At 38.8% G+C, this 25,364-nt stretch overlaps 1 protein-coding gene across 5 annotated transcripts in view; it reads left to right on the forward strand.

The window, feature by feature from the left end:
• Window positions 1-19,967, forward strand: part of mitfa (melanocyte inducing transcription factor a) — a 32,194-nt gene extending 12,227 nt beyond the window's left edge. For 2 of the 5 annotated variants that reach the window (XM_044173163.1, XM_044173151.1), the window contains 8 exons: window positions 13,944-14,156; window positions 14,254-14,349; window positions 14,541-14,649; window positions 14,931-15,014; window positions 15,432-15,488; window positions 15,961-16,036; window positions 16,257-16,404; window positions 17,826-19,967. In XM_044173163.1, the coding sequence (XP_044029098.1) occupies window positions 13,944-14,156; window positions 14,254-14,349; window positions 14,541-14,649; window positions 14,931-15,014; window positions 15,432-15,488; window positions 15,961-16,036; window positions 16,257-16,404; window positions 17,826-18,230 (1,188 nt within the window). In that variant the 3' untranslated portion in view covers window positions 18,231-19,967. Of the gene's footprint in view, window positions 1-12,613; window positions 12,821-13,943; window positions 14,157-14,253; window positions 14,350-14,540; window positions 14,650-14,930; window positions 15,015-15,431; window positions 15,489-15,960; window positions 16,037-16,256; window positions 16,405-17,825 lie in introns of those variants that run through there. The other 3 variants (XM_044173182.1, XM_044173191.1, XM_044173172.1) reach the window with 3 other exon arrangements.
• The last annotated feature ends 5,397 nt before the right edge of the window (window positions 19,968-25,364 follow it).

Below are 25,364 nucleotides of genomic sequence, written 5' to 3' on the forward strand. Positions count from 1 at the left end.
TGATTTTCGGGGTAGACTCTGAGGTCTCAAACTTAGCCGAAGCCGAGCTAAGAGAGCCTTTTGTTTAAATCTCATCAGAGTATACCTAGAGCTCTGTTCTCAATTCTCAACTCTAGAAGCCAGTAGAATCTTTAAGATGAGGTTTGAAAAGAGCAGGACATGTCTGTACACGTTTCAAAATCCAAGAATCCAGCAGTTTGTTTTTTAGCACTGCACCACATCTGTAAAATATGATAGTGCTGTGTGACCGTTGTCCTTGCTGCTTGTTAGGAACACACATTATCTTGTTTGAATCGTTTTACTGTTTCACTCTGTTGTAGCAAGCTTAGCTAATTGCATAGGCCCTGACCAGCCATGATAATGAGGCTCTGTGTGTTTATGTTGCTGCTAAATTAAGCCCTATTGTTTGTCACTTAAGCAAGTGCATGTTCCTAATCCCACACAGACTGTGTGTCTCATTCTTGGAAGAGGATGTTACATTCTTGCTAATGTTACCCTGTAGCCACAGGGTAAGTAGCAGAGAAGACATCTCTTTGTTCCAAGCTCCTCCTCTTAATGAAGTGGCCTGTCTCTGCCGTAGCTGCTATTTGCTATAGAGAATTGTTACTAAGGGCATTAGGCAAGAGAGCAAAATCTGCTTCCTCAAGGCGATGGCGGAACTCAACACATGCAGTAGTTGTGTAAGTCAAAATCCCTCTTATTATTACAGCCTTAATGTCAGCGTGTTGACAACAACTCTCTTAATTCCTCTTCCCTTCACTCTCCCATGCCTCACCCCTTTTGGGATTCACTGATAAAATGGAAGCGCTGGTTAACGCTGGCATTAAATTCAACTCCCGGTCACTGCCACGTCTTCTGCCTCCACCCCAACCAAGCATATTCTGTGCCACTAACCTTGCAAGACGAGAAGGAGAGAGAGAACAGCTCTCTCCTTCCTCCAGCACAGACAGGAGAGAAGATGCCTGACCCACTTCTACTACTTCCCAATATGCCTCTTCTTTCTCCTATTGGGCATGGACCTACTGCCTCATACAGTGGCCCCCAACAACACCCAGAAGCAGGCTCTTCTTATGGACTTTATGATCCTATTCCTGTTTTGAGAAGTAATAGGAGAGACCAAAATGTAATCAACTAAATCTGCAGATTTGTCAGATTTGATAGAAATTACTTGACAGCCACAGTCTATCTTCACAAATAAATCTAAATTGGCAAATAATTCTTTTAACACACTAAATTTACCTTAAACATCAGGTCCTTGGCTGCAGTTTTATTTAATTATAAGTGCAGCAGTTCTTATTCAGTCAACCTGTCCTAACTTGAGTTTTATGAGCAAAGACTGCATAAGAAAGGAGGTGGAGTTCCATATAACCAAACATTAGTATTATGCAAAAGGCAGCAGACCAAGCCATCTTTTGGCACTAACTCTCAAACAACAAAAAGCTAAAAGGTCCATACCAGTGATTTAGATGTGCTAAACGTGGAGTGGTTTCTTCAACAAAGGAAATAAACGAGACATTCAAGTATTACTTTAAAGAACTGTATACAAGTGGCTCAGTTCCTTCTGAAGATGACTTCACCAATTTTGTTTAGTGGATTGGACCTCCCTACGTTGTCGTTAGAGGACACCAAAACTCTGGACTCTATTACACTGGATGAGCTACTTAATGCAGTTAAAGCTACAAACAAGGGCCATACGCCAGGTATAGATGGCATACCTGTGGAACTTTACCTAGCACTTTGGGATATTCTTTGACGAGTATGGTTAGAAACACTAAATTATGCTAGCGAAAATGGCATTTTTTATAGCGACCTTAACGCAGCCCTGATCACAGTTATACATAAACCCAGTAAGGACCCCTTGTAATGTGCCCGTCACTAACCAATCTCATTGATAAATGTCGACCTCAAGTCTCCAAAGTCTTAGTCTGGAGACAGTGGTTGGGAAAATAATTAGCCCGGATCAAACAGGCTTTATCAGGGGACTTCTCACATCTGATAATATTTACTGGTTCTTACACATACTGAGTGCAACACGTAAAATCCCGCCTGCCTTTGGTCTGCTATTTCTGGCCGCTGTAAAGGTGTTCAATCGTCTTGAATGGCCATATCTTTGGAGTGTTCTAAAAGAATTTACATTCGGAGATATATCAATAGATTTATCAATATGACTCAAACACTGTATGCTAATCCTTCAGCCCGGGTATGTGTGGGAGGAGGCTTCTCAGATTTATTTGACATAGAACGGGGCACACGGCAAGGGGACCCTCTGTCTCCTTTAATCTTTAATATATCCATCGAACCTCTTGGACAATTAATTGGAAACTGTCCTCAGATTTCCCCTATTACAATAGGGGCTACATCACATTTATATCACACTATGCGGATGACACATTAGTTTAAATGACAGATGTTCAGCAAACGCTCCCCTATGTTTTAAAAATACTGAAGCACTTTATCTTTCAGGATACAAGGTTAATCTGTCAAAATTAGCACTGATGCTGATTAATACAGAGAAAAAGTAAGGTGTCCATCCCTCTCCAGATAAATGTTGCAAATGAGGTCCTTTACTTTGGCATTAAAGTTGATACTTCCCTATCGTCTAGAGCTTAAACAAATTACGCTTTAATTTTGAAAAAAAAATAGAAGATATTAAAAGTTGGAGACACTTGCCAGCATCAGTACCAGCCTGTATATTATTGAATGCCATTTCAGTCAATATTAAATAAATACATAAATAAATATGCCTATGAAATAAATAAATATGGATATGTAATAAATCCAGAAAAAAATAAATGAGCCAATAAATATATAAATAAATGTAAATATATAAATGAGTCAATATAGTTCAAGAAATACATAAATCGGTTTTTATTTCTAAAGGGATCTTTTTCAAAGGACAACTTTTATTTATTTCAGGGGACTTTTATTTCCTAATGCCACATTTTTTCCCCAGCTCTTTTAATTTCCATCTGTTATATTCAAATTAATCGGGTGTGGTTATCTCACAGATTCAGACCAAAGCAGCAAGACTGGACTCAGCCTCTGAGACCGACAGAGTACTGAGGTGGTTTTCTTGCTGGGTTTGGCTCCTGGCACCCCTGGCATCCTGAGCTGCCTCAACTCTCTGTGATTTACGAAGTTTCCTGATAGACAAATAGCTTTACTTGTTGTCTAATGGGACATTTGCTTCTTTTGAATATGTTGCTCTTCAGTCAAATTCCTCATGTCAAGCTGTATTCTTCAAAATCTATAGGATAACTATGGACAATCACATGCTGAGACATAGCATGTGACTGAGCCCACACACAATAAGGGGCACACTCTTAATTATCTCCAAGGGTCTTAACATTTCTAAGGTAGTGGTGACTGATATTGCTCTTTCTGATCATTCCTGTGTTGTCTTTGAGATGACTCTCAGTGCACAGAGTATATCATTGAAAACACTAAAACTTCCAAACCTGCCACCGTTTGGGTCTCAGTCAATAATTTCAGTTCTAAAATTACAAATGTTATTGATGCCACTGCTCCCACTAAGGTAATGGTAGTCTCTAGTAAGAAATACCATGCAGGTAAAAATTAATAAAAGAGAGTGTTGTAAAGCTGAATGCAGGTGGCAGATTTCCATGTTTATTATGACATCTACTAAGAGAGACTTTGCATTTATAATTTATAACTGAGAGATGCAATGCAGTCCTTCCTCTCTGACATAATTGCCAAAAACAATTAAAATGCACGTGCCTTATATGCTGCTGTTGACAGGCTGACAAATTCTCCTGTGTCAGTATCCCCTGAACTTTTATTCATTAAGTCATTCGATGAATTTGTCTCATTCTTCACTGACAAAATTCTGAAAATTAGACAAGCTGTCAGTTCCTCCATATGAGGTATAGGGTTTGTGTTGTGCTTGCATCCACTTAAAAGCAATTCAGGTAGCATGACACAAGTAGATCCTATTAGCTACAAAACCTTGTAATTGTGCAACATCTGAAATCCACCTCCTACTGTCTTGATATTATCCCTACAGGCTTTTTCAAAAATGTTTTTAACTGCATGGCATCAGACCTGCAAATAGTGAACACTGCTCTCAGGCTTTTTCCTTCAGGCCCTGAAAACTACAGTTATTAAGCTACTTTTTAAAAACAAAAGCACAGAGACTGCTCTTGTTAAGGTCTTGAATGACATCCACTTAACAGACAGTGGACAAGTTTCAGTCTGAGTATTATTAGACCTATTTGAAGTACAGGGACTACTTTGTGGCAATCGATAATTACATATCTGAGCATACCAAAATGACATGTGGAGTCCCCCAAGCCTCCATTCTCGGGCTTCTCCTGTTCAACATCTACATGCTCCCACTAGCACAGATTATGGAAAACAACAAAATATCTTAATTATGCAAATAACACACAGATTTATTTAATATCACCTGGTGACAATGGTCCCATACAAGTACTGAGTAAATACAATCAATCAAATCAATGATTGAATGTGCCAAAACTTTCTCTATGAGAATGATTGTCTTTGGACCCAAACAAGAATGATTAAAAGTTAGTGCTCAGCTTCAGTTGCTAACGTTAAAGACCACAAACCAGGCCAGAAATCTTGAAGTAGTCATGGACTCAGAATTAAAGTTTAGCATCCACATTAAGATAATTACAAAATCAGCCTACTATCACCTTAAGAATATATCAAGAATTACATCTCAGCAGGTTTAGAAAAACTTTCCATGTGTTTATCTTCAGTAGGCTTGACTACTGTAATGCTGTCTTTATAGGTCTCTCTAAAATCAATCAGACAGCTGCAGGTGATTCAGAACGCTGGTGCTAGAGTCACTAAGACCAGGAGAGTGGATCACATCGCTCCAGTTCTCAGATCTTTACACTGGCTTCCTGTTTGTCAGAGAATTGTCTTTAAAATACAGTCCTAAGTTAAACATCCTGACACCAGTGCATAATTGCACTGCTGAAAATGTACTGTTTAGGTGGCTGCTCTCCTTTTCAGGCGAGACAACACTTAATCTAACAGTGTCAGCAACTGGGTGTTACTAGCTGTGTTTCCAACAACATATTTTAATGTGTGTTTTGAAGTATCGCATTAGAAAAGGTTAATGGAAACATATAAAAAACTTCAAATTTCACAAAAAAGTTTTTACACTCGCTTGAAGTAAAGCTGACTGGCTGCTGGCTATTATATTTACCATTTACCATACGTTCATGGTTCCAGATGACAAAGCCTACTGAATTTGCTCATCCCTTGACCTTTCCTCTAGCGTTACCATGAGGTGGACATTTGTGGTTTTGACTGAAATGTCTTGACAGCCATTGGATGGATTACCATAAAAATTGATACATTCATGCCCCTCTCAGGGTGAATATCGTCTTTGGTGAGTCCTGATTCTTTAATTTGTCCAATACTTATGCAAGTATACTTATACAATACAGCCTCACAGAGCTGCTAGCATGGCTGTAGTTTTGTTTACAGTCACAGTGAAACGGAAGTTAGAGCATCTTTTGTGATGTGATGTATATCCGGGAAACGGACTGTGTGATCAGGGTTTAGTTACAAGAGGGAGTTAAATCAAATGTGGGCGTGGCTCATCGAATACAACATGATACAGAGCTGTAGTGAGTTATGGAGACATACACCAAACCTCCTTCACCCATGTTGTTAGATCAGGCAGGAGGGAGGTATGAACAAATTAGAGCACAACCACTGTTAAATAGTCCACCTGTTGCTTTAAAACTGTGGGGACTGAGTAGCCAATCACTGGCCAGCACAGGGCGCAACTCCTGCATCCTGCCTACACAGAAGAACAAGACCAGCTCACCAACTGCATGGAGAGTAGCAAGTTAAATGGTTTAATACCATAGTTTTAGGGTTCATTAGTTTCAGCTCAACCACGCTCTTTTGGCAATATAAACAACGTGTTTTGCCAATTGATCTCCTCACACACACCTCTTATGATATTGATTATCTGATGGTCCGGAAAGCTAGTCATGGAAAATAACATTTTACACAAAGAGAAAAGAGGGATGTTGCTGTAAACTGTACACGTTTTTAGATGATTTATAGAAACATCATTCACAGTGGTTTCTGACAGGGGAAGTCCAGTCTGTAATTTTCAGTGACAATATGCTCTACCAATGGTATGTCTTGTGTTTTTATCTGATGTGTGGGCTGGAGTGTAGTATCAGAAATGACAGCAGCTAGAGCAGAAATTAAGGAAGCATCTTTGGAAGGACAAGAAAACTTACTGCTGCTCTATGGTATAAAATACACACTGTATCTGCCCTCCATAGATGTAGAAAAGTGGAAAAGAGTTCACACACAGTTGCACCCCATCTCCTGTTGCTGCTTTTTAACCCATCCTGTTGTACTGCTCCCCATGCATCTACACCGTGTTAACAATCTCCAACAAAAACAAACTCACCAGCATCACACATACTGCCTCTAAAAACATCTGCCATCCCACACCCAGATTTCTCAACTTGCAGTTATGAATGACAGAGAAATCACACGCCTAGCACTCACAATAGCAAATGATACTGATCACCTTCTTAATCATCACTTCACATGAATTAATGCCATCTGGACGGAGATACAGGACCTTAAAATGGAAAAGAGCTCGCTTCATTAGGAGTTTTGTCCCCTCTGCCATTCCAGCATTGAATAAGCTGCCTCGCTGACTATGTTGTGTGCTGGGATATATGAATGTATTCATGGGGACTCTATGTTTTGTGTTTGTTTGTTATGTTGTTGTGGTCATACCTGTGTGTTTGATGTTGAACTGGCTGTGAAAACAAATCTCCCTCTGGGACAAAGTGTAATCTTCTCAGATTTGCTCTGCAACTAATCTAATAATACCATAGCTTGCTGTAAATGTCATCATTCAGTGGCATGAAGTAAACACATATGCTAATAAGCAGTTTACATTTGTCTCTTGGCACCTACAGATGCAGATGAGTGCATATTAGATAACATAATCACCAAGGATACATGTCTTACATGTACAGTAGTTCATACTACATTAACTGGCAATTTCACACAACTCTCTTTTTGAGGATGTTACTGAAGTTCAAAAGAAATGTGTATCGCTTATATTTAATATTTATTTTATCATCTGTATGAGACGCACCAGGCTTTCAATTAACTCCAATGTAAAACCATCTGCAGCAATATTAGACGCTCAGAGGAACTGAGCCGAACTGCCGTCCATTCACTCCAATATTAACCTGACCGCAGCGCTATAAGACGCTGTGAGCATCAGTCCCATTGGAGAACCGAGGACCTGCCGTCGGGAAGTATTTCCCTCACTGTTAATTCCCATGTTAAGGTTTTTTTTCAATGATATCCTCAACATTTCTCAAAACTAAAACTTATCTTATTGTTGAATTATTAAGTTAGGTTAATGTTATGGCCATCAGTTTTAATGATTTCTCCTTCAATTCTTCAAAAAGTTTTTTGTCTTATTGTTTTCTATTGGCCTGTGTCCATGTCACGTGACAAGTTTTTTGTAAAAAACAAAATAGTGGACATTTTTTTATTCTCAGTGGAAAATGCAGTATTGTATGACTTTCTGCATTAAAATGCGTTGTGATAACATTTCTATATCTTTAGATAACGTGTCTCAGGTGTTTAAGGCCAAACACAATAACCTCAGTTTTGTCAGAGTTCAACATCAGAAAATTGCAGGTCATCCAGGTTTTTATGTCCTTAAGGCATGCTTGAAGTTTAGCTAACTGGTTAGTTTCATCTGGCTTGATCAATAGTTATAATTGGGTCCCATCCGCATAACAATGAAAGTTTATGGAGTGTTTCCTAATAATATTGCCTAGAGGAAGCATATATAAGGTGAATAGAATCGGTCCAAGCACAGAACTTTGTGGAACTCCATGACTAACTTGGGCGTGCACGGAGGACTTACCGTTAACATGTACAAACTGATCGATCTGATAGATAGGATTTAAACCAGTTTAGTGTGGCTCCTTTAATGCCAATTACATGCTCCAGTCTCTGTAATAGGATGTGATGATCAGTGAAGATCTAACAAGACAAGTCCATTGTCTGATGCAATTAAAAGGTAATTTGTAATTTTCACCGGTGCTGTCTCTGTGCTATGATGCACTCTAAATCCTGACTGAAAATCCTTAAATAAACTATTGTTATTTATTTTCCTCTATTAATGATGAGTAGTAACCTGCTCTGACATTATGGAGGACTTTCCTATATGTTTTAAGACTGTCTTGCCTTAACTAAAAGAGATTCTTCCAGGTTGTTGAAACGCCACTTCCTTTCAAGTTTTCGTGATGTTTGCTTTAATTTGCAGGTTTGGGGGTTATACCATGGAGCTAACCTTCTTTGTTTTGTTATCATCTTTTTAAGTGCGGCAATATAATCGAGTCTCGTTTGCAGTGAGCCTGCAGCACTATCAACAAGATGGTCGAGCACAAATGCCAAACATTCTTTGGATCCATTGAGGATTTTCTGCTCTTCTGTTTGATATAATTTTAAACTGGTTGGCAAATTGAAGAAGTCACACTTGGCTCTGGCAACTCGCAATGGACTTTTCCCATTATTTACTGGCATTTTATAATATAAATTATCATCCAAAAAATAACTGACAGAATAATCGACAATGAAAATGGTCGTTATTAGTTTCAGCCCTAATTAAAATCCATTCAAACTACCATATTTCAAACATGATGGGTTGTTTCGATGAAGGTGGTGCTCATCTGATAGTTGGACTGTTGGGGTACATCAGACAAAATAAATTCGGGAACCCCTGATTAAGGGAGTGCGACTGTAAATTGTTGACCTTCAGCACCCGAAAACACTTTGGCCCATGGACCTGGACTTCCATTTAATTGTATGTGTGTGTTTATGGTCCCTGTATTATGAACCTTGGTTTTGGTGACCCCCATTACATGTCCTCTAGCTCCACCATAATCTAAAAATGTATACTTTTACAAAGAAATATCAACACTTAATGTGCCAAACTAATGCCACCTTCAGCCACGCTCAACTTGGCCTTGCAAACAAATTACATCAGTGGATGTTAGGATTCAATCAGTCATTAAAGGAAAACATTTTACCTCAGCAATCTGAATATCTCTCTCACTAGAGATCTGATTTATATGGTTATTTGTTCCTTACAGTATTATTTACCATAAACTTTTTTTACACCATCTCCACATTTAAGAGTAGGCTTAAGACTTTCCTCTTTGATAAAGCTTATAGTTAGGGTTGGCTTGGGTAAGTCCTGAACCATCCCTTAGTTATGCTGCTATAGGCCTAGACTGCCGGGAGACTTCCCATGATGCACCTCTTTCCTCGCTCCTTCTCTCCCTCTCCATCTGTATGCATTTTTATCCCATTACTGCATGTTACTAACTCGACATCTTCTCACTCCCGTAGTTTTGTGCCTTCTTGTTTCTCCTCTCTCCTCTCTCCTGTCACTTTCAGTAGGTATTTCTGTCTTCGGAAGTGCAGAGACTGGATCTGTGGTTGTGGGCCACCTGCTGCCCCCATGTTCCTGCTTGACAATTGCTACTACAGTTGTTGTTATTGGCTCTGTTACTAATACTGATGTTATTTTTCCTATATCTGTCATTCCTATTATAATTAATTTATTAATATTAACACTACAATTACAATTCTACTTTAAAAAAAAAGAATTATAGGTGGTATTTGCATTGTGCCTCCCTCTCCCCCACCCCCCCTCCTCCAAAATATCTCTCTCTCTCTCTCTCTCTCTCTCTCTCTCTCAAAACCTAACATGGCAGCGGCGGATGGCCGCCCAGCATTGAGTCTGGTTCTGTCCAAGGTTTCTGCCTGTTAAAAGGAAGTTTTTTTCCTTGCCACTGTCGCCAAATGCTTGCTCGTGGTGGGATTTGTTGGGTCTCTGTAAATAATATTATAAAGAGTATGGTCTAGACCTGCTCTATAGGAAAAGTGCAATGAGATAACTTCTGTTTTGAATTGGCGATATATAAATAAAATTTAATTGAATTTATTTCATGTATGGGTTTGTTACGTATTATTTATTTCTGCGGTAACCATCTCCTTAAATTTTATCACACAGAAAATGTTTAGCACCCTCTTTTGCCCCCAAGTGTGGCTGGTTACCAAGGAAGTAAGAAACAGTGGAGCTGGTCGAGAGATATGAATGAATCTGTTTCTTTTCAGGGGTCAAAGAGTGACGACTATCTCTTAAAATGTTACTGGTCCTCAAGGCATAAATCTAAAACATGGACCCATGTGCTCTCCTTGAGAAGGTAATAAACCTCTGTTTCACAAAGAGTCTATGAATAAAGCGAGAGCTTGGCTTGCTGTAGGGATAAATGAAATACATCCCTTGTTAATAGTTTCTTCTCAACCCAAAGGTTTGGCTGAAGGAAAAGGCCACACTGCAGAGGGGAGACAAAGAAACACTCTACTATGAGTTTACAAAGAATGCTTCCTCTGTTTTATCATATAAGGCTCTGTCCATCCAGGGGGCACTTCCCGTGTGTTTATGTTCACGTCTCCAGCACCTAATGAGTTTCCAATAATCCAGACAAAGACGTGAAGCTCTGTCTTCCTGCAGCCTTGCACGAGATGCAGCGGCAGACATTTGTAATAAATAGCTGCACGGCTGATAGTGCTTCATCACACATGAGGATCCTGATAAGCAGCCTAATTCCTTAGAAAAAATGTTTCTTAGAAAAAACGATTCTGGGGATAGCTACTATTCAACATAATGAGTAAAGACGCATGCAATCAATTTTCATTGAAGCGCATTAACATTTTCTACTTTGTATGCTTTGAGTGCTAATTGGCTAATGTGGCGATTATACTCAACAGTTGAATTACAGAATACTCCCTCTGTGGAGTATTCATGACAGCCTAAAAAGCTACTGTTATTGTGTTGGTGGCACAAAAGCACACACACAATTTATCCATTGTTGCTATGAGACTTGCAACAAATAAGTCATTATGAATAAAATACCCTAAACAAACATTTTAAATAAACACAAAGTGGCATTTTCTCTTTTATACTGAAAAGTCATTTGAGTTTATACTGTACATCTTATCAAATTCACATAAAAGTCAGACTTGTGTGCTTGAAAATACTGAACGATATTTTTGTAAAATATATCATATCTTGTCTGAAAATAAGGGGTTTCTGTAAGACCTTAGATGAGTGAGGCACATTTTCAAAAGACAGAATTTACTTTTAGATAACCAATTTTAGATTTTTTTCTGTGCAATTTAACATTAAGTATTTGTGAAACTTTGAAATACTTTCAAATAAAAGTAACCATTTTTCCCCAAGGCAAAGGTACTAGGAACTTTGCCTAAAATTCCTTGCTATATATTTACTGTATGGACAAAGAGCATTATTCAAAGTCCACATGCTTCATTCCTGTAATAGTAGAAGGAATTGCTGAATTGCACATTAAAGACACTGAACCATGGTATACTCACTAAATGTCCAAAATGGAAATTAAATTGGTTTATACTCGGTTTATTCCCTTTGTTTCCCAAATCACTCCCAAATGTGATTAGTTATTTTCATTTTCACTTAATAAACCCACTGACATTTAGAATTTCTTAATTTCCTAACAAATTCTTCTTTGGTGCTTAAAGTTCTTAACAGAGAAACTCAATAATTACTTTGGATAATGGTGACTTTCTCTTATGTTCTGTTCTGTTTGCCTAATGCCACTGAACTCCTCTTTACACTGGACCATTAAACTTATTAAATTCTTCCAAGATGACCTAATTTAAGGTGTCATACTGTATATTAGCATGTAGCAATTTGGCCAACCAAGTTGGCCTTTTTTTGGGATAAAGTTTATATGTTCTATGATTTACTCTGGACTAATGACTTTGCCCGTCATTGTGCATGTTACACTGCTTTTGTAGGGAACCATTTTGATAGGTCATGATCACACCCTGTTTCAAGCAGTGCTACAGTTCCACCATGCACCTCTGGCCACAATCACCACACCCTCTGGGCCCCTGCAGCATTGACTGTGCTTGGCGCCATGATCAACTGATTGACAAAAACAAAGCCTATAAAAAGCTTTGGAGGAGACAAACTTTTGACTGCTACTCTATGCTTTCTAATACAAAGAGAGCTAACCTAGGCTGAACAAAACCATTTCTTAATAGTCAAATTCAATATGTTTTGGAACCCTTACCCGCCTGAAAATACTTTCCCCCTAAATCAAGCTGTTCACCTTCTTTACCCAGCAAATGTGAATTTGCTAGGTAAAGATTGTGAAACAATTGACGTTAAATGAAATTAACCTCTAAAAATCCCAAAAATGGCAGGGGTTGGTAAACACACCATACATTTGGGTTTTCATATGGCTAGTTTGTAGTGAAACAATGGTGTCAATTGTGTTCCTGGTGCTCAGAACAAATAATGTTTTATACTAGATGAGCAGAACTAAAGATTAAACGTCAGTTGGCCTTAAGCAAACTTCAGTTTGCAGACTACTGGCCAACCAGTAAAAAGAATCCTTTGTGAGCTGAAGGTGGTGACGTCAAATGGGCTCTATAAAGACATAAATTCATAGTTAAACTGGAACAACACAGCAATAGGAGGATGAGTCTCAGTGTCCTCCTCCATTTCTTAATTTGCATAACTAATGAACCTTAAGCCCTGGATAAATTAAGCAGGACTAGTGACTGCTCTCAGATTTACACATGCTAGCTTACTGTCCACAGTGTAGGCTAACAAAATAAAGGGATTATATACTGTATGCAGATTATTTTTAGCAATTACTACTCAAATAACATGTTGGAGATGCTTGAATACAGCCACTATCAGGTGAGATGGGTTGATTTTTTGTCTTTAACATTATTCCAAAAAACAAAAACAGATGGATTGAAATAGAATCTGAATATTAATAATATTCAATTTCTTAGTTGAAATAGTATTTATTTTGACAGTATGTACTGTTAAAGACGCTTGCTAAACACAGTTCAGAATCGCTGATGCTACAGGAACTAAATATTTATACAGTTTTTATATTGCTGCATGAGTTGTTTAGGTGCTGCATGAACTTTAACTGGTCATAGCTCATGTGACTCGTCTGTACTGCTCAACAGTGTCCCTTCTGTGGAGAGTTTTTGTCTCAAGTAAATAAAATCGGCCAGTGGCAGGGTGAATGATGCTGTCAGAATAATCTGCACTGCGTATTTGAGATTGGTCCTTCATTTCCCTTGTAATTTAAATAACTGAATTGTAATGTAAGGAGAAAAAGCTGTTTAAACACATTTCCATAACTTAGCATATACAAAACAAGTGTTCCAAAGCAAGACTGCAAACAGCCTAGAAAAGTTGTCTCTTGAAATGGTGTTTTCAGGTCCAGTGATCAGCATAATACAATAGAGATCAGTAATTTAACTGCAACACAGCAGTACAACTTGATTCCATTTGGTTACTTTGTGAGTTTATGAATTGGATTTAAAATGGAAGCACCGAACATAAAACTGAATCTAAAATGTCTTTAGATTTACAGGTTTTACTTATTAGAATTATATTGTCATCATCACATTAAAAGTATTATTTTAAATCAAAATCCAAACTGCTATTTTATGTTTCCTTTAAATATAATGACGTATTTCTAAAAATCATTATTGATGTTTTTTTTCTTTTATGATCAGTCATTATTTGTGATCCTTAATCCTTGTTTTCTAATCTACAATTCAAAAAGCATATACTAGACTTCCATCCATCCATCCATTTTCTACCGCTTGGTCCCCGTTAGGGGGTCGCGGGTGACTGGAGCCTATCCCAGTGACTTCGGGCCTTAGGCAGGGCACACCCTGGACAGTGGCCAACTCGTCGCAGGCATATACTAGACTTGATAAAAGAATAATAATAATAAACTATATTTATTTAAAAGAATGAATCCAAAAGTTGTAATGTTTACGTCTTGCTCGCGTAGGTGCAGTCCCACCTGGAGAATCCCACCACGTACCACATCCAGCAGGCTCAGAGGCAGCAGGTGAGGCAGTATCTTTCCACCACACTGGGTGGTAAAGCCGGCAGCCAGTGCCCCAGCCAGCCCCCTGAGCACGGCATGCCACCCGGGCCCGGCAGCAGCGCCCCCAACAGTCCCATGGCCCTGCTCACCCTCAGCTCCAACTGTGAGAAAGAGGTACGCCTGCTCATTACCAAACACTTTTCATTTCATTACATTCAGATACCCTGATAAACTGTAATTATTGAATCAAATGTGGTTTTGTGCTATACAGATGGATGATGTCATTGATGATATTATTAGCTTGGAGTCAAGTTACAATGAAGATGTTCTTGGACTTATGGACGCAGGACTCCAAATTAACAACCCGGTAATTTTTCAAGATAACCCCCTCTTTAAAACTATAAATTGTAAATATGACTGTAAAGGGACACATTAGAAGTCTCTATAAGTTTATAAAGAATTATTACTGTTGACATCTATGTGTCTTTGAATTTAATTTATATACAAGTCATACTTTTAAAGCATGCATTATAATACAATTTCTTTAATACTCTGTAGCTCCCTGTGTCGGGTAGCCTTCTCGATGTGTACGGCAACCAAGGACTTCCACTCCCGGGCCTCGCCATCAGTAACTCCTGTCCGTCCAACATTAAAAGGGAATACACAGGTAAACTACTGAGAAAAATGTATATAATCCTGGATTATAAGTGTTTATTCTTTTTACTGTTGATTTACTGTACTATACTGAACAGTATTTGTGAAATTATATTGTAAATTTACCACAAAAATGTATTTTGTTAATCACGACTAAATCCTAATCAAGGAGAAAATCAGCACATTTCCATTAAAATGTAGAAGGCATGACTATAGGCCAATACCAATATTGTGTGCAATTTGGAAATGCACAAGATACTATTAAGCCAATTATTTGCCAAATAATTACTCCAGCTCCTGGCATGAAGCAAGTACTGGACAAGCCTGGATCCTGTGGCCAGTATGAAAACTATCAAAGGCCAGAGGGCTTTCCAGTAGGTAAGCAAAGCAAAATGAAGAAAATTAAAGAGATTATGTTTTATAAAGTGTTAAAGATGTTTTCAATCTGATTTTCAGAAACTGTATAAATAGCATTTTGTGTATAACTAAATGCACACAATATGAATTAACTGTAATTATAGAAATTGAGAAGCTAATTGACATGATTTTAGCTTTATTTCCTACTGTAATCCATCAAGACGTAAATGATTTCTTATCGGCTGTGATTATCCAGCATAACACGATAAATTAAGATTCAAAATGTGCTAGTAGACAAAGTAACAGATTTACTGTACAGTATGTGAAATACTAACATGTAATTCCATTAATTTTATGGACTTAGTGCCTTATTACCCATTAATTAAATTATGACGCAAACTCAAAGCACTGATGTTCACATTTATCTTTGCTTCACAGAGGCTGAAGTTCGTGCTCTTGCTAAAGAGAGACAGAAGAAAGATAACCACAACTTAAGTGAGTCAATCAAAATAGAATCAATGTTTCATAGCTATTTTTTTAAATTATTATCTCGATGGTTAAGTAATGTAGTTCTATGGCAAAATGGTAACTTACAGAGAAACCAGGCATTTGTACAGGTTTAAGAAGTTTTCTATCAAATACCAAAACAACCTTCGACTTTTTTGCAAATATTATTTGTCACTGTTGTATGAAATTTATTATTATTATTATTACATTTTGACATTTATTTCTACTGGCTTGTTTTTTCTTTTGAATTGTATTTCTGATTATTCACAATCATTTTTAAAAAAGTGGGGAAATTAAAAATGTGAATCAGTTTTTTTTAATTTGTTAATTAGTAGATTTATTTGTAAAATGTAGATTTATTTTCATTATCTTTATGACCTGTAATTAAACTTTTAAAGACTACAAAGACTGGTTTACCCGATTGCTGTACTTACTGTACATTCTATTTGAAACTTTTTAGTTGAACGAAGACGGAGATTCAACATCAACGATCGCATTAAAGAGTTGGGAACCCTGATACCCAAGTCAAATGATCCGTAAGTATTTTTTCTGTATGTATTCATGAATGCATGTGCTATCCATCTATCTGTCTGTTTATTCATTCACTTTGTTTGTAACGTCCTCCTCTTCACACATCCAAGTATCCTTAAAATGTAATGGCTTATTTGCTTAGAGGGACTGTAAAGAATCCTGTGCTGTTTTGGTCAGCTGGTCAGCTGACTCTGACTGTAGACCTTTGTCTTCTGTATACCCCAGAGACATGCGCTGGAATAAGGGCACCATTCTGAAGGCCTCAGTGGACTATATCAGGAGGCTACAGCGGGAGCAGCAGAGAGCCAAGGAGCTTGAGTGCAGACAGAGGAAGCTGGAGCACGCAAACCGCCATCTGATGCTTCGTATTCAGGTAGTATTAGGGTATTCCTCTATTCATCTACCTGAGGCTAACGTTAGCAGTTGCAGTTGCAAATTGTGGTTTTGAGTTAAATGTCTCAAACAGATCCCAGACAGTTCAGATTGGCAGTCACACCTCCTCCACTCTAGTCCCCAACACCGGAGCCCCCCAGGGCTGTGTGCTCAGCCCCCTCCTGTTCACCCTGTACACCCATGACTGCAGCCCTCGACATGGAGACAACGCTGTTGTGAAGTTTGCAGACGACACTCGTCGTCGGCCAGATTTCAAACAACAATGAGACTTCATATTGAATCAACAATCTTGCAGAGTGGCGCACAGAGATCAACTTACTGCTCAGCGTCAGCAAAACCAAGGAGCTGATCATTGATTTTAGGAAAAAGGAGGCAAAGACACACATGGTCCTCTCACATCTCCCCCCTGGTAAAGAAGGTAAAGTCTTGTTAACCTTTACAGAGGAGCAATAGCAAGCATCCTGACTGGAAACATCACAAACTGGCATGGGCTGTGCACAACCCAGGACAGGAGGGCTCTGCAGTGGGTGATTTAAACCGCTCAGAAGATCATTGGTACCAATTTACATCAGTGATATCGGTGAGGTGAGGTGCCTGTGCAGAGCCCAGAGGATACTAAAGGACAGTACCCACCCCAGCCACAGCCTGTTAACCCTGCTGCCATCTGGAAAGAGATACAGAAGTATCCGCTGCCGGATCATCAGACAACAGAGCAGCTTCTTCCCTCAGGCTGTGAGACTGCTAAATTCATCCTCAGCACTCCCCCATGTAAAATAGTTTTATTTTTACGACTTATTATTTATTCACTGATCTACTGTATATCATTTTTGTATATAATGTTTGGTTTTTTGGTTTGTTTTTGTGAGTAGCAAAAAAGGGAACTGCAACTAGCTATCGTTTTACACTCGTGTTGTAAAATGATAAATAAATCAACCTTAAACTATTGGATGGATTGGCATGGAATTTTGCACACACGTTCATGTTCCCCAAATGATGAATTGTAATAACTTTGGTGATCCCCTGACTTATCCTGCAGCGTCACCATCAGGTCAAAATTTCAATGTATTCAATATTTTGGTTTGCAAAACTGCAAAACTAATGACGTTCCCATCAGTCTCAGCTTAACTCGCGTGTTAGTGCTAATTAGCAAATGTTAGTATGCACACACGTTTAACTAATATGGTGAACATATTATATATAGTAAACATTATATCTCCTAAACATCAGCATGTTAGCATTGTCACAGTGAGCATGTTAGCGTGCTTCCGATACTATTTAGCTCAATGGACTAACAGAGCCGCTAGCATGGCTGATAACAATCTTTCCCAGTGTAGCATTAAATTTATTAAATCGCAAATATGTTGTCTACATCACATTTTGTTTATCTGTATAATCATCTAGGAGTTGGAGATCCAGGCCCGTGCTCATGGTCTTACAGTGGTGTCGTCCTCATCTGTCTGCACATCGAATTTGATGGCCCGAGCCATTAAACAGGAGCCTGTCCTCGGCGACTGCCCCTCAGATCTCTACCAGCATAGCTCGGCTCCTGACATGTCCCCTCCGACAACACTGGACCTCAACAACGGCACCATCACCTTCGACCAGATTCCTGCTGATGCTGGGGACCCTGGCGCCTATGGAAACTCCAGGACCTGTAAAATGAAGGAATTGGTAAGGGACAACACCCTGTCGCCAGTTTCCCCAAGTGATCCCCTGCTGTCCTCGATGTCCCCAGATGGCTCCAACAACATTAGCAGCCACCACAGTTCCTGCTCTAGTATGGAGGAGAAGGAGCATGGCTGTTAACATTGTCCAATGCCATGAGCAATACTGACACTTTCTAGCTACTGTATGGCATCCCATCAATGAGGCACCTCACCTTAAAATGACTTGAAGGTATCCACATGACTAAGGGGATAATGGAACTTAATGTGACATTTCAGTTCCTCGATTGTACACAGTATTTTTACATTGTTTTAATCTTGATGCTGTATAGATGGACAGTTCAGAATCACTTGACAAACATATACAAGTTGACAAATATGATTGCTGTTATTATACACTAGGTTTTTCATATTTGTCCATGGCAAAAGAGATCGCATACATATGTGAAAATACACTGGTAAAGTACAAAAAGGTTAGTGTTATGTCCAAACATGCCAGAAAAAATGATTTACTTCTTGTAGACAGAATATAAGATTACTGACTCAGTCAATGGTAAATGGACTGTACTTGTATAGTGCCTTTCTAGTCTTCCGACCACTCAAAGCACTTCACGCTACATATCACATTCACCCCATTCATACACTGATGGCAGGTGCCAACTGCTCATCAGTCCAAAGAAACTAACTCATTCACACACACTCCTACACTGAAGGCACAGCCCTCGGGAGCAATATGGGCTTCAGTATCTTGGCCTGGGGGAACCCGGTATCGAACTGCCGACCTTCCGATTAGTGGATGAGTATTGCATATTATTGCATATTTGTAATTGTTTCAATGCATATTTAAATTTATATTTTTTTCACCCCATGCTCTTAATGTATTTTGAAGAAATAACAAATCAAACATTGTTTTTATTAAGTATTATATTATTATCATCATTTATGTTTTTTTTTTCTTTTATCCACTGAGAGCTCATTTTGTCTGAGATTTATACCAGTACTTCAGAGATTGGTTTCTCAAATTATTTAGTTATTGATATTTTCTTATTCTAACATGATCTCAGACATCACAACTTAATTTGTACTTTGTGTACTAGTTTTGATGAGTAAAGGCAAATAAGACATATTGAAGGAAAAGTAGTGTTTGGCAATATAGGGTAAAATTACCTTATATTGATAATGTAATACAGTATTTTTAAAGCGTTGGTCAGGTTACAGAAAAGAAAGAAAGAACAGAAAAGAAAAATATGGCTTTGTTTTGGGTCCACAGATGACAAAAGTATTATGGTACATTATATCTGGTCCACCAGCCAAAAGTTTTACTCAAATTGGGTCCTGTTTGTAAAACCTAAAGAGGTCCTGACATGATACATCATAATACTTTGTTTATAATAAATGTAGAATTGATAAATTAATAAACTAAAATGTGATTTATATTCTAGCAAAGGATCACAGCAGCCTTTGCCCAAAATTGCTTTGTAGACAGTGATCAACTACTGATTTCATCTTTATCTTGCATAACTCCAAGTTGAGTAGATGTATACACAGGGGAATCTTCTTTTTTTTATGTCTGTACACGACTGATTGATACCATGTGAGACATTTGTTGTTAATGTCTGTTATATCTTGCCAATATTGTAAAAGAAAACACTTGAGATGCTGATATATTGTATATAGTGCCTTTTGTAAAAAAAAAACAACAAAAAAAACATTTTATTTTATTTTTGGGGTTCTTGTATGAATATTTATATCACATTTGTGGGGCAGCATGCCATATATGAGACTGTGTGTCAGAAGAAAACAGCTGTTTTGGTTACTGTACTGTCAACTTCACTTTTAAATATTGTAAAATAACATTAAAATGCATTCTTAAAATATATATCACATATCACATTTATTCAAGATAAGACACATGTCCTCAGCATGAAATTACAATTTTCATAATTAGAGTCATAAAAATATAACAAAAGTTGTTTGTTTTAGCTTTTCTTTTGCTACTACCATTGAAAAAAGCTTACTTACTATTCAGCCTAAGATAATGCAACACAGACTTTAGTAATACAGTTTAAATAACTTTCTTCATAGGGTTGTTTAGGGCAGCACACTGGCTCAGTGGTTAACTCTGTCACCTCTCTGCGCGGACGACTCTAAGTGTGAATATCTTTCTCTGTGTGTGTTAGCCCTGTGATAGAGTGGCGACTTGTCAGGGGTGTATCTTTCAGTGCATGCTGGAACGGGCTCCCGCCGCTCGCCACAGGAGAAGCAGGTGCAGCGAATGGATGGATGACATAGAGCAGTGGTTCTCAAACTTTTTCTGTCATGCACCACCACCACACATAAACAGATTGAATTCTTATCAGTCACTAACAATATTGAGGGAGCAACAAATTAAAAAGGAGCCCAGTTGAATTTGATTGAAATAAATGATTCAGGTCAGCACGATAGCATCAGAAAACTCTTGTTTGTGCATTTCCCTACATAGATCATATTCATTCAACTTAGTTCCATGCTATATTTTTATATAGTTAATGGTGAGGGAGGAATGCTGGGAAAACAAGGAAAACATTGATCCAGACCCCGGCAACAGTTTTGAGATAAAGGAGGAGGAGAAGGAGGAAGAGGAGGAGCACATCATACAAAAAGGTTCAGAGCTGGAGACTAAGACTACCCCATCTGGTAAATGGTACCACCATGTGGCCTGTCATTTGCATCCTAAAGATGAACCCGTTGGACAGTTTGTCATCGAGCGTTTTAATTCTGAAAGTGGGGTGTTTCACACCATGTTCCCCGTCGATGCCTGGTTGAAAATGCTTAAAGAAAGCGCCATAAAGATTTCGTTTCTCTTCCAGCGCTGCCGGTTTTGGAAGGATCATGTGGTTATGAAAAAATTTCCCTCACCTTTCCATAAATAAACCCCCTACACCCGCCCCTCTTACCATTTATAACGGGTTTGTTGGGGGGAGACGGACACAAATGGGAAAAACCACAATGTCTTTCCCTTTTACACAACCGCCATCACCGCAGGCCGGGGGCCAGAATACTAGTGACGACTACTAGGATTCGTATATGCCTCCTTCTCTGGCGTCCTCACCCGGGAGCTGGACCCCACAAAGCGCCTCACCAGCATCATCACCCCCTCTTCCAGTCAGCCCTCCCCCTCCTGATGACGCTGCCTCATCCGGCTATCATTCAGACACCGATCAGACAGACCCGGCAGAACAGAACCCAGAACAGAGCGCTGAGCCAGACGGGTTGTTGTCCTCCTTATTTCTGGATATACTGAAATCTGTGGTGGTTGATTTGGTGAGTGCTTTTTTAAGTAAACATAGAGAAGAAATCTGTTACGGCTGTGAAGTCAAAAACACCACGAATGCCTGCTGGAGTTGCCTGAGTATTTTTGCCTAACCCAGTTAGACAAGTTGATACATAGACTTTGGATGGGGCGTTTTATCCCGGCCATCCAGTGACATATAGAGGCCCTCCTTCATGAACTAAAAACAACAGCCTGTGTATTAGACAGGATTAAGGAGATTTTTGAATCACTGATTGGAGAAGAGAACAACAAGGTTGAAAAACTGGAAGACGCAGTAGAGTTTGGAAAGGACCTGAATAATTCACTTGAATAAAACCCACAGAAATGGGCAATTGCGTGAGAAAAGTTTTTAGAGCTGTAGAGGATTATTTTTTATTTTTTAGAGTTACAAAGTCTTTTAGTTCGAGTCGTGGAAAACGAGGTAAATGTTAATTATAACAGAGACGTTGAAATAACTAGACTAGAAGAGATTTTGGATACTGTTAGAACACTGTCTGTATACACACCTTGGGATATGCCTGTACAAAAAACATTACGTTTAACCGAAAATTCAGTAGTTAGTCTGACACGTTTTGTAAAATCATTAAAAACTTAGATTCGCCGTAGATTCTTCAAAACTGAATGTGTACCATGTGTTTACTCTGTATGCGCTGTTTGTTGATAATGTGTGTCATTGCTTAAAAAACAACCTGTGAATACCTGAAGTGCAAATTTTGCACAACGTTATTCGATGTAGTCCCACCCACGTCTGGTTTAAGCCCTGCCCATTCTGAGTACGGATACGAATACAGATCATTTAGTTGGTGGAACAGATACAGATAATGGTGTACTCGCTCATCCCTACTTTTGATGCATCACAACATTTGGGCAGTTTTGGCGGTGTGGACCGACAGAGCCCTAGAGGATGAAATGGCGGTCAAGTAAAGGTTGAGCGGGTCAAAGATTATTTTAATCTCTAAATCAGTTTCAGGCAGATCTTTGTGGTATGCAGGCCTTGGCGGAACATAATGATGTTTTATCTATTAACGGTAATTGATGTATTTACAAAAAAGGCTTTTGCGAGGCCCTTAAAATAAAAAAACAGGAGACGAGGTCACTAAGGCCTCTATTTTAAAAGATAGCTGGGTACCTGAAAAGTTGCAAACGGACGCAGGAAAATAATTCTTTAACAAAAGCTTTCAGGCCCTAATGAAGAAACATCGCATCAATCATTTTTCTACAGCCAGTGATCTTAAAGCCTCTGTGATTGAAAGATTTAATCGTACTTTGAAAACTAGAATGTGGAGGTATTTTACAGCTAGAAACACCAGCGTTACCTAGATGTCTTACAGGAACTGCTCCAAAGCTACAATGACAGTTATCATTCAGCGATAAAAAAAGACTCCTATGCAGGTAACGTCAGAGAACACCCCTCAGGTTGTTCAGAACCTGTACGGTAAACCTCGTTACAAAGATAAGTTCAATTAATTCCAAGAAGGGTGATGTAGTGAGAATATCTAAGCTAAGAGGAGTGTTTGATAAAAAACATGACATTATACGGATGAGCTGTTTACAGTGACTGAATGCATTCCTCGTCTTACTCCGGAAAAAATGTCACTACATTATGGATCAAAGGTCTGGCGAGGGGTTTTATGTGACTCTACCCTCCAACGCCAGCCTCGATTTAAAAAAAATAATACAAGTTTTAGTTTTTTTAGCGTGGATTTAGCGCAGCATATAGATTTAGAGGGGCTGTGGCAGGTGGCCTTGATGGAGATTTCCTACCCACACAGCTCCAAATTGATTGGAGGTAAAAACCCTAATACCCAGACTCGGAGGGCAAGGTCTACCATCAAAGGTTTAGAGGAGGTTATTACGCTACAGTGAATCACCTCAGAGTAGAGCTGGACTCCTTTCTTAGAAAACTTGGTACCGATACAAATCCAAACAATGCTTTCAGGTACTGCATCCATAACATGTGTACACTTTTCCAGAAATCTTTTTACAAAATAGGTTTTTCCACTACCACTAGGACCTACAATTAGACAGGAAAAAGGTACTCTCAACCTAGGATCAAAATCAGTTTCCTGCATTACAACAAGGTGTGACATTTTCCACTAAATGACCAAAGGGCACAGTTCGACCGTGGTATTTTGTCATACACCACCCTGGAACTTTTTGTGGACTGTCGAGTTTTTAAGATAAACCCCTTTTCATCGCGCACAATGTTGTGCTGCGGAGCTGTAATAACCCTCCACCAGCTCTCTGATGCTGTCAAAATGTACCCCGTTGACAGCTTTCACGTGTCTGTGTGATGCCTCTCATGCGAAGCACCACTTTTTTGTTTCTGGTCTGGTAGGTGTAACTTTTGGGGCCTGCTGCAGCAAATTCCTGGATGCTGTCACCTCATAGCTCATTCGTTAACTTCCCCAAATAATTTCCCAGCTCTTAGGTCTGCCCTATCTTTGTTTTCATCCATAATTATTGAAAAAAATGTCACACTTTGGTTTACAACATTTCTTACAGCATACTATACAGTTCCATAATCTTACTCATGTTGCATACAGCACCGCTAACATTATAAAAGGCATTGTTCGTACCATGGACTGCATCGTTCATTCTGCCCCAGACACAATGTATCTAATCACTGTGCAAATCCGTCATCAGTACTATGTGAGGCCCTGGGATGCTGAAAACATTGTTTGATATTGACGCGTAAGCTTTGTGATATTCAGTATCAGTAGTTCAGACAGTCTAGTCTTTCAGACGTTCACTAATGTGAATGTGATGGTAATCAGGATTATCTGGATTCACACAAAAGTGATGTCCTTATATGATCCTCTCCTATAAGACAGGAAGAGAGAGAGAGAGGTGGAGCGGGGAGTGAAACAGACCCTTTGCTGTCACACACATACACACACACACACACACACACAGTGCTAATACATTGTAATACCAGCTCTGTCCGTCACTTTAGTTATTATTTATATTGTATTATTTAATTGTATGAGATCTTGTTTTGTGAACTTGACTGTGACATTCATGTTAAGGATTGTTAAGGAAGAGACAGCAGGAATAAGGAGAGAGAAGGTAAGAGAGAGAAGGAGGGGCTGGGGAGAAGGGGGGTTATTGAGTTCATTGGTGGTATGGTGTGTATGTGTGTGTGGGGGGGGAGGGGGGTATTGAGTTCATGACCTGTCAACTGAATTCGTCACGGTTGTTGATGTAAAGGTGTTCTTTAGTCTCTCCTGCCATACTGTATATGCTATTAGTTTCTATTCTGACCAGTTTTTCCCCCTTTTTTCGAAAATGTTCCACCTTCATATAACATGTTTTGAAATAGTTGTAAGCTAACATTAATATCCTAATGCTAGTCTCTGTTGTTTTAGTTCCACTTAGTACATGTTTTACTGGACTGGGACCCTCTGCTGACATTTTTAATATCCTGGTCAAGACTAGCAACAGGAAGTTTTATGTAAGGCCAACAAGGGTTCATTTGCACCCTACCGTTTAATTTTTACCTCCATCTCCTGCAGTTAAACTCTGTCTTTTTAATGTTAGAGCTCTCTCTAGGAAGACTTTCATTTTAAATGATTTTATCATTTCTAACATGCTTGATTTTATGATATGATTTTAACAGAGACGTGGTTGAAATCTGGGAATGACTGTCATGTTTGTGCCTCCCATCTTCTGATTGTTTCAGTCAGCCCAGATTAAAGGGCGTGGTGGAGATTTAGCTGCAATGTTTCACAAACGGTTCAAATGCCAGACTGATGTCTGTAGTTTTGAGGTACTTGTTTTTAAAATTAAGTGTGATCTACATCAGGTTTTTTGCCTGAATTCTCAGATTTTCTATCATCCATTGTTCTTACTTGTGATAAAATATTTTAGCTGGTGATTTTAATATCCATGTTGACGACCCTTCTGATTAATTTGCCACAGAGAATGTGGTTGAAAGTACTTCAAGGCCCAAACTGTCAGAGC

Source organism: Siniperca chuatsi, linkage group LG2 (assembly GCF_020085105.1).
Source record: "Siniperca chuatsi isolate FFG_IHB_CAS linkage group LG2, ASM2008510v1, whole genome shotgun sequence".
In the NCBI taxonomy this organism is placed as follows: domain Eukaryota; kingdom Metazoa; phylum Chordata; class Actinopteri; order Centrarchiformes; family Sinipercidae; genus Siniperca; species Siniperca chuatsi.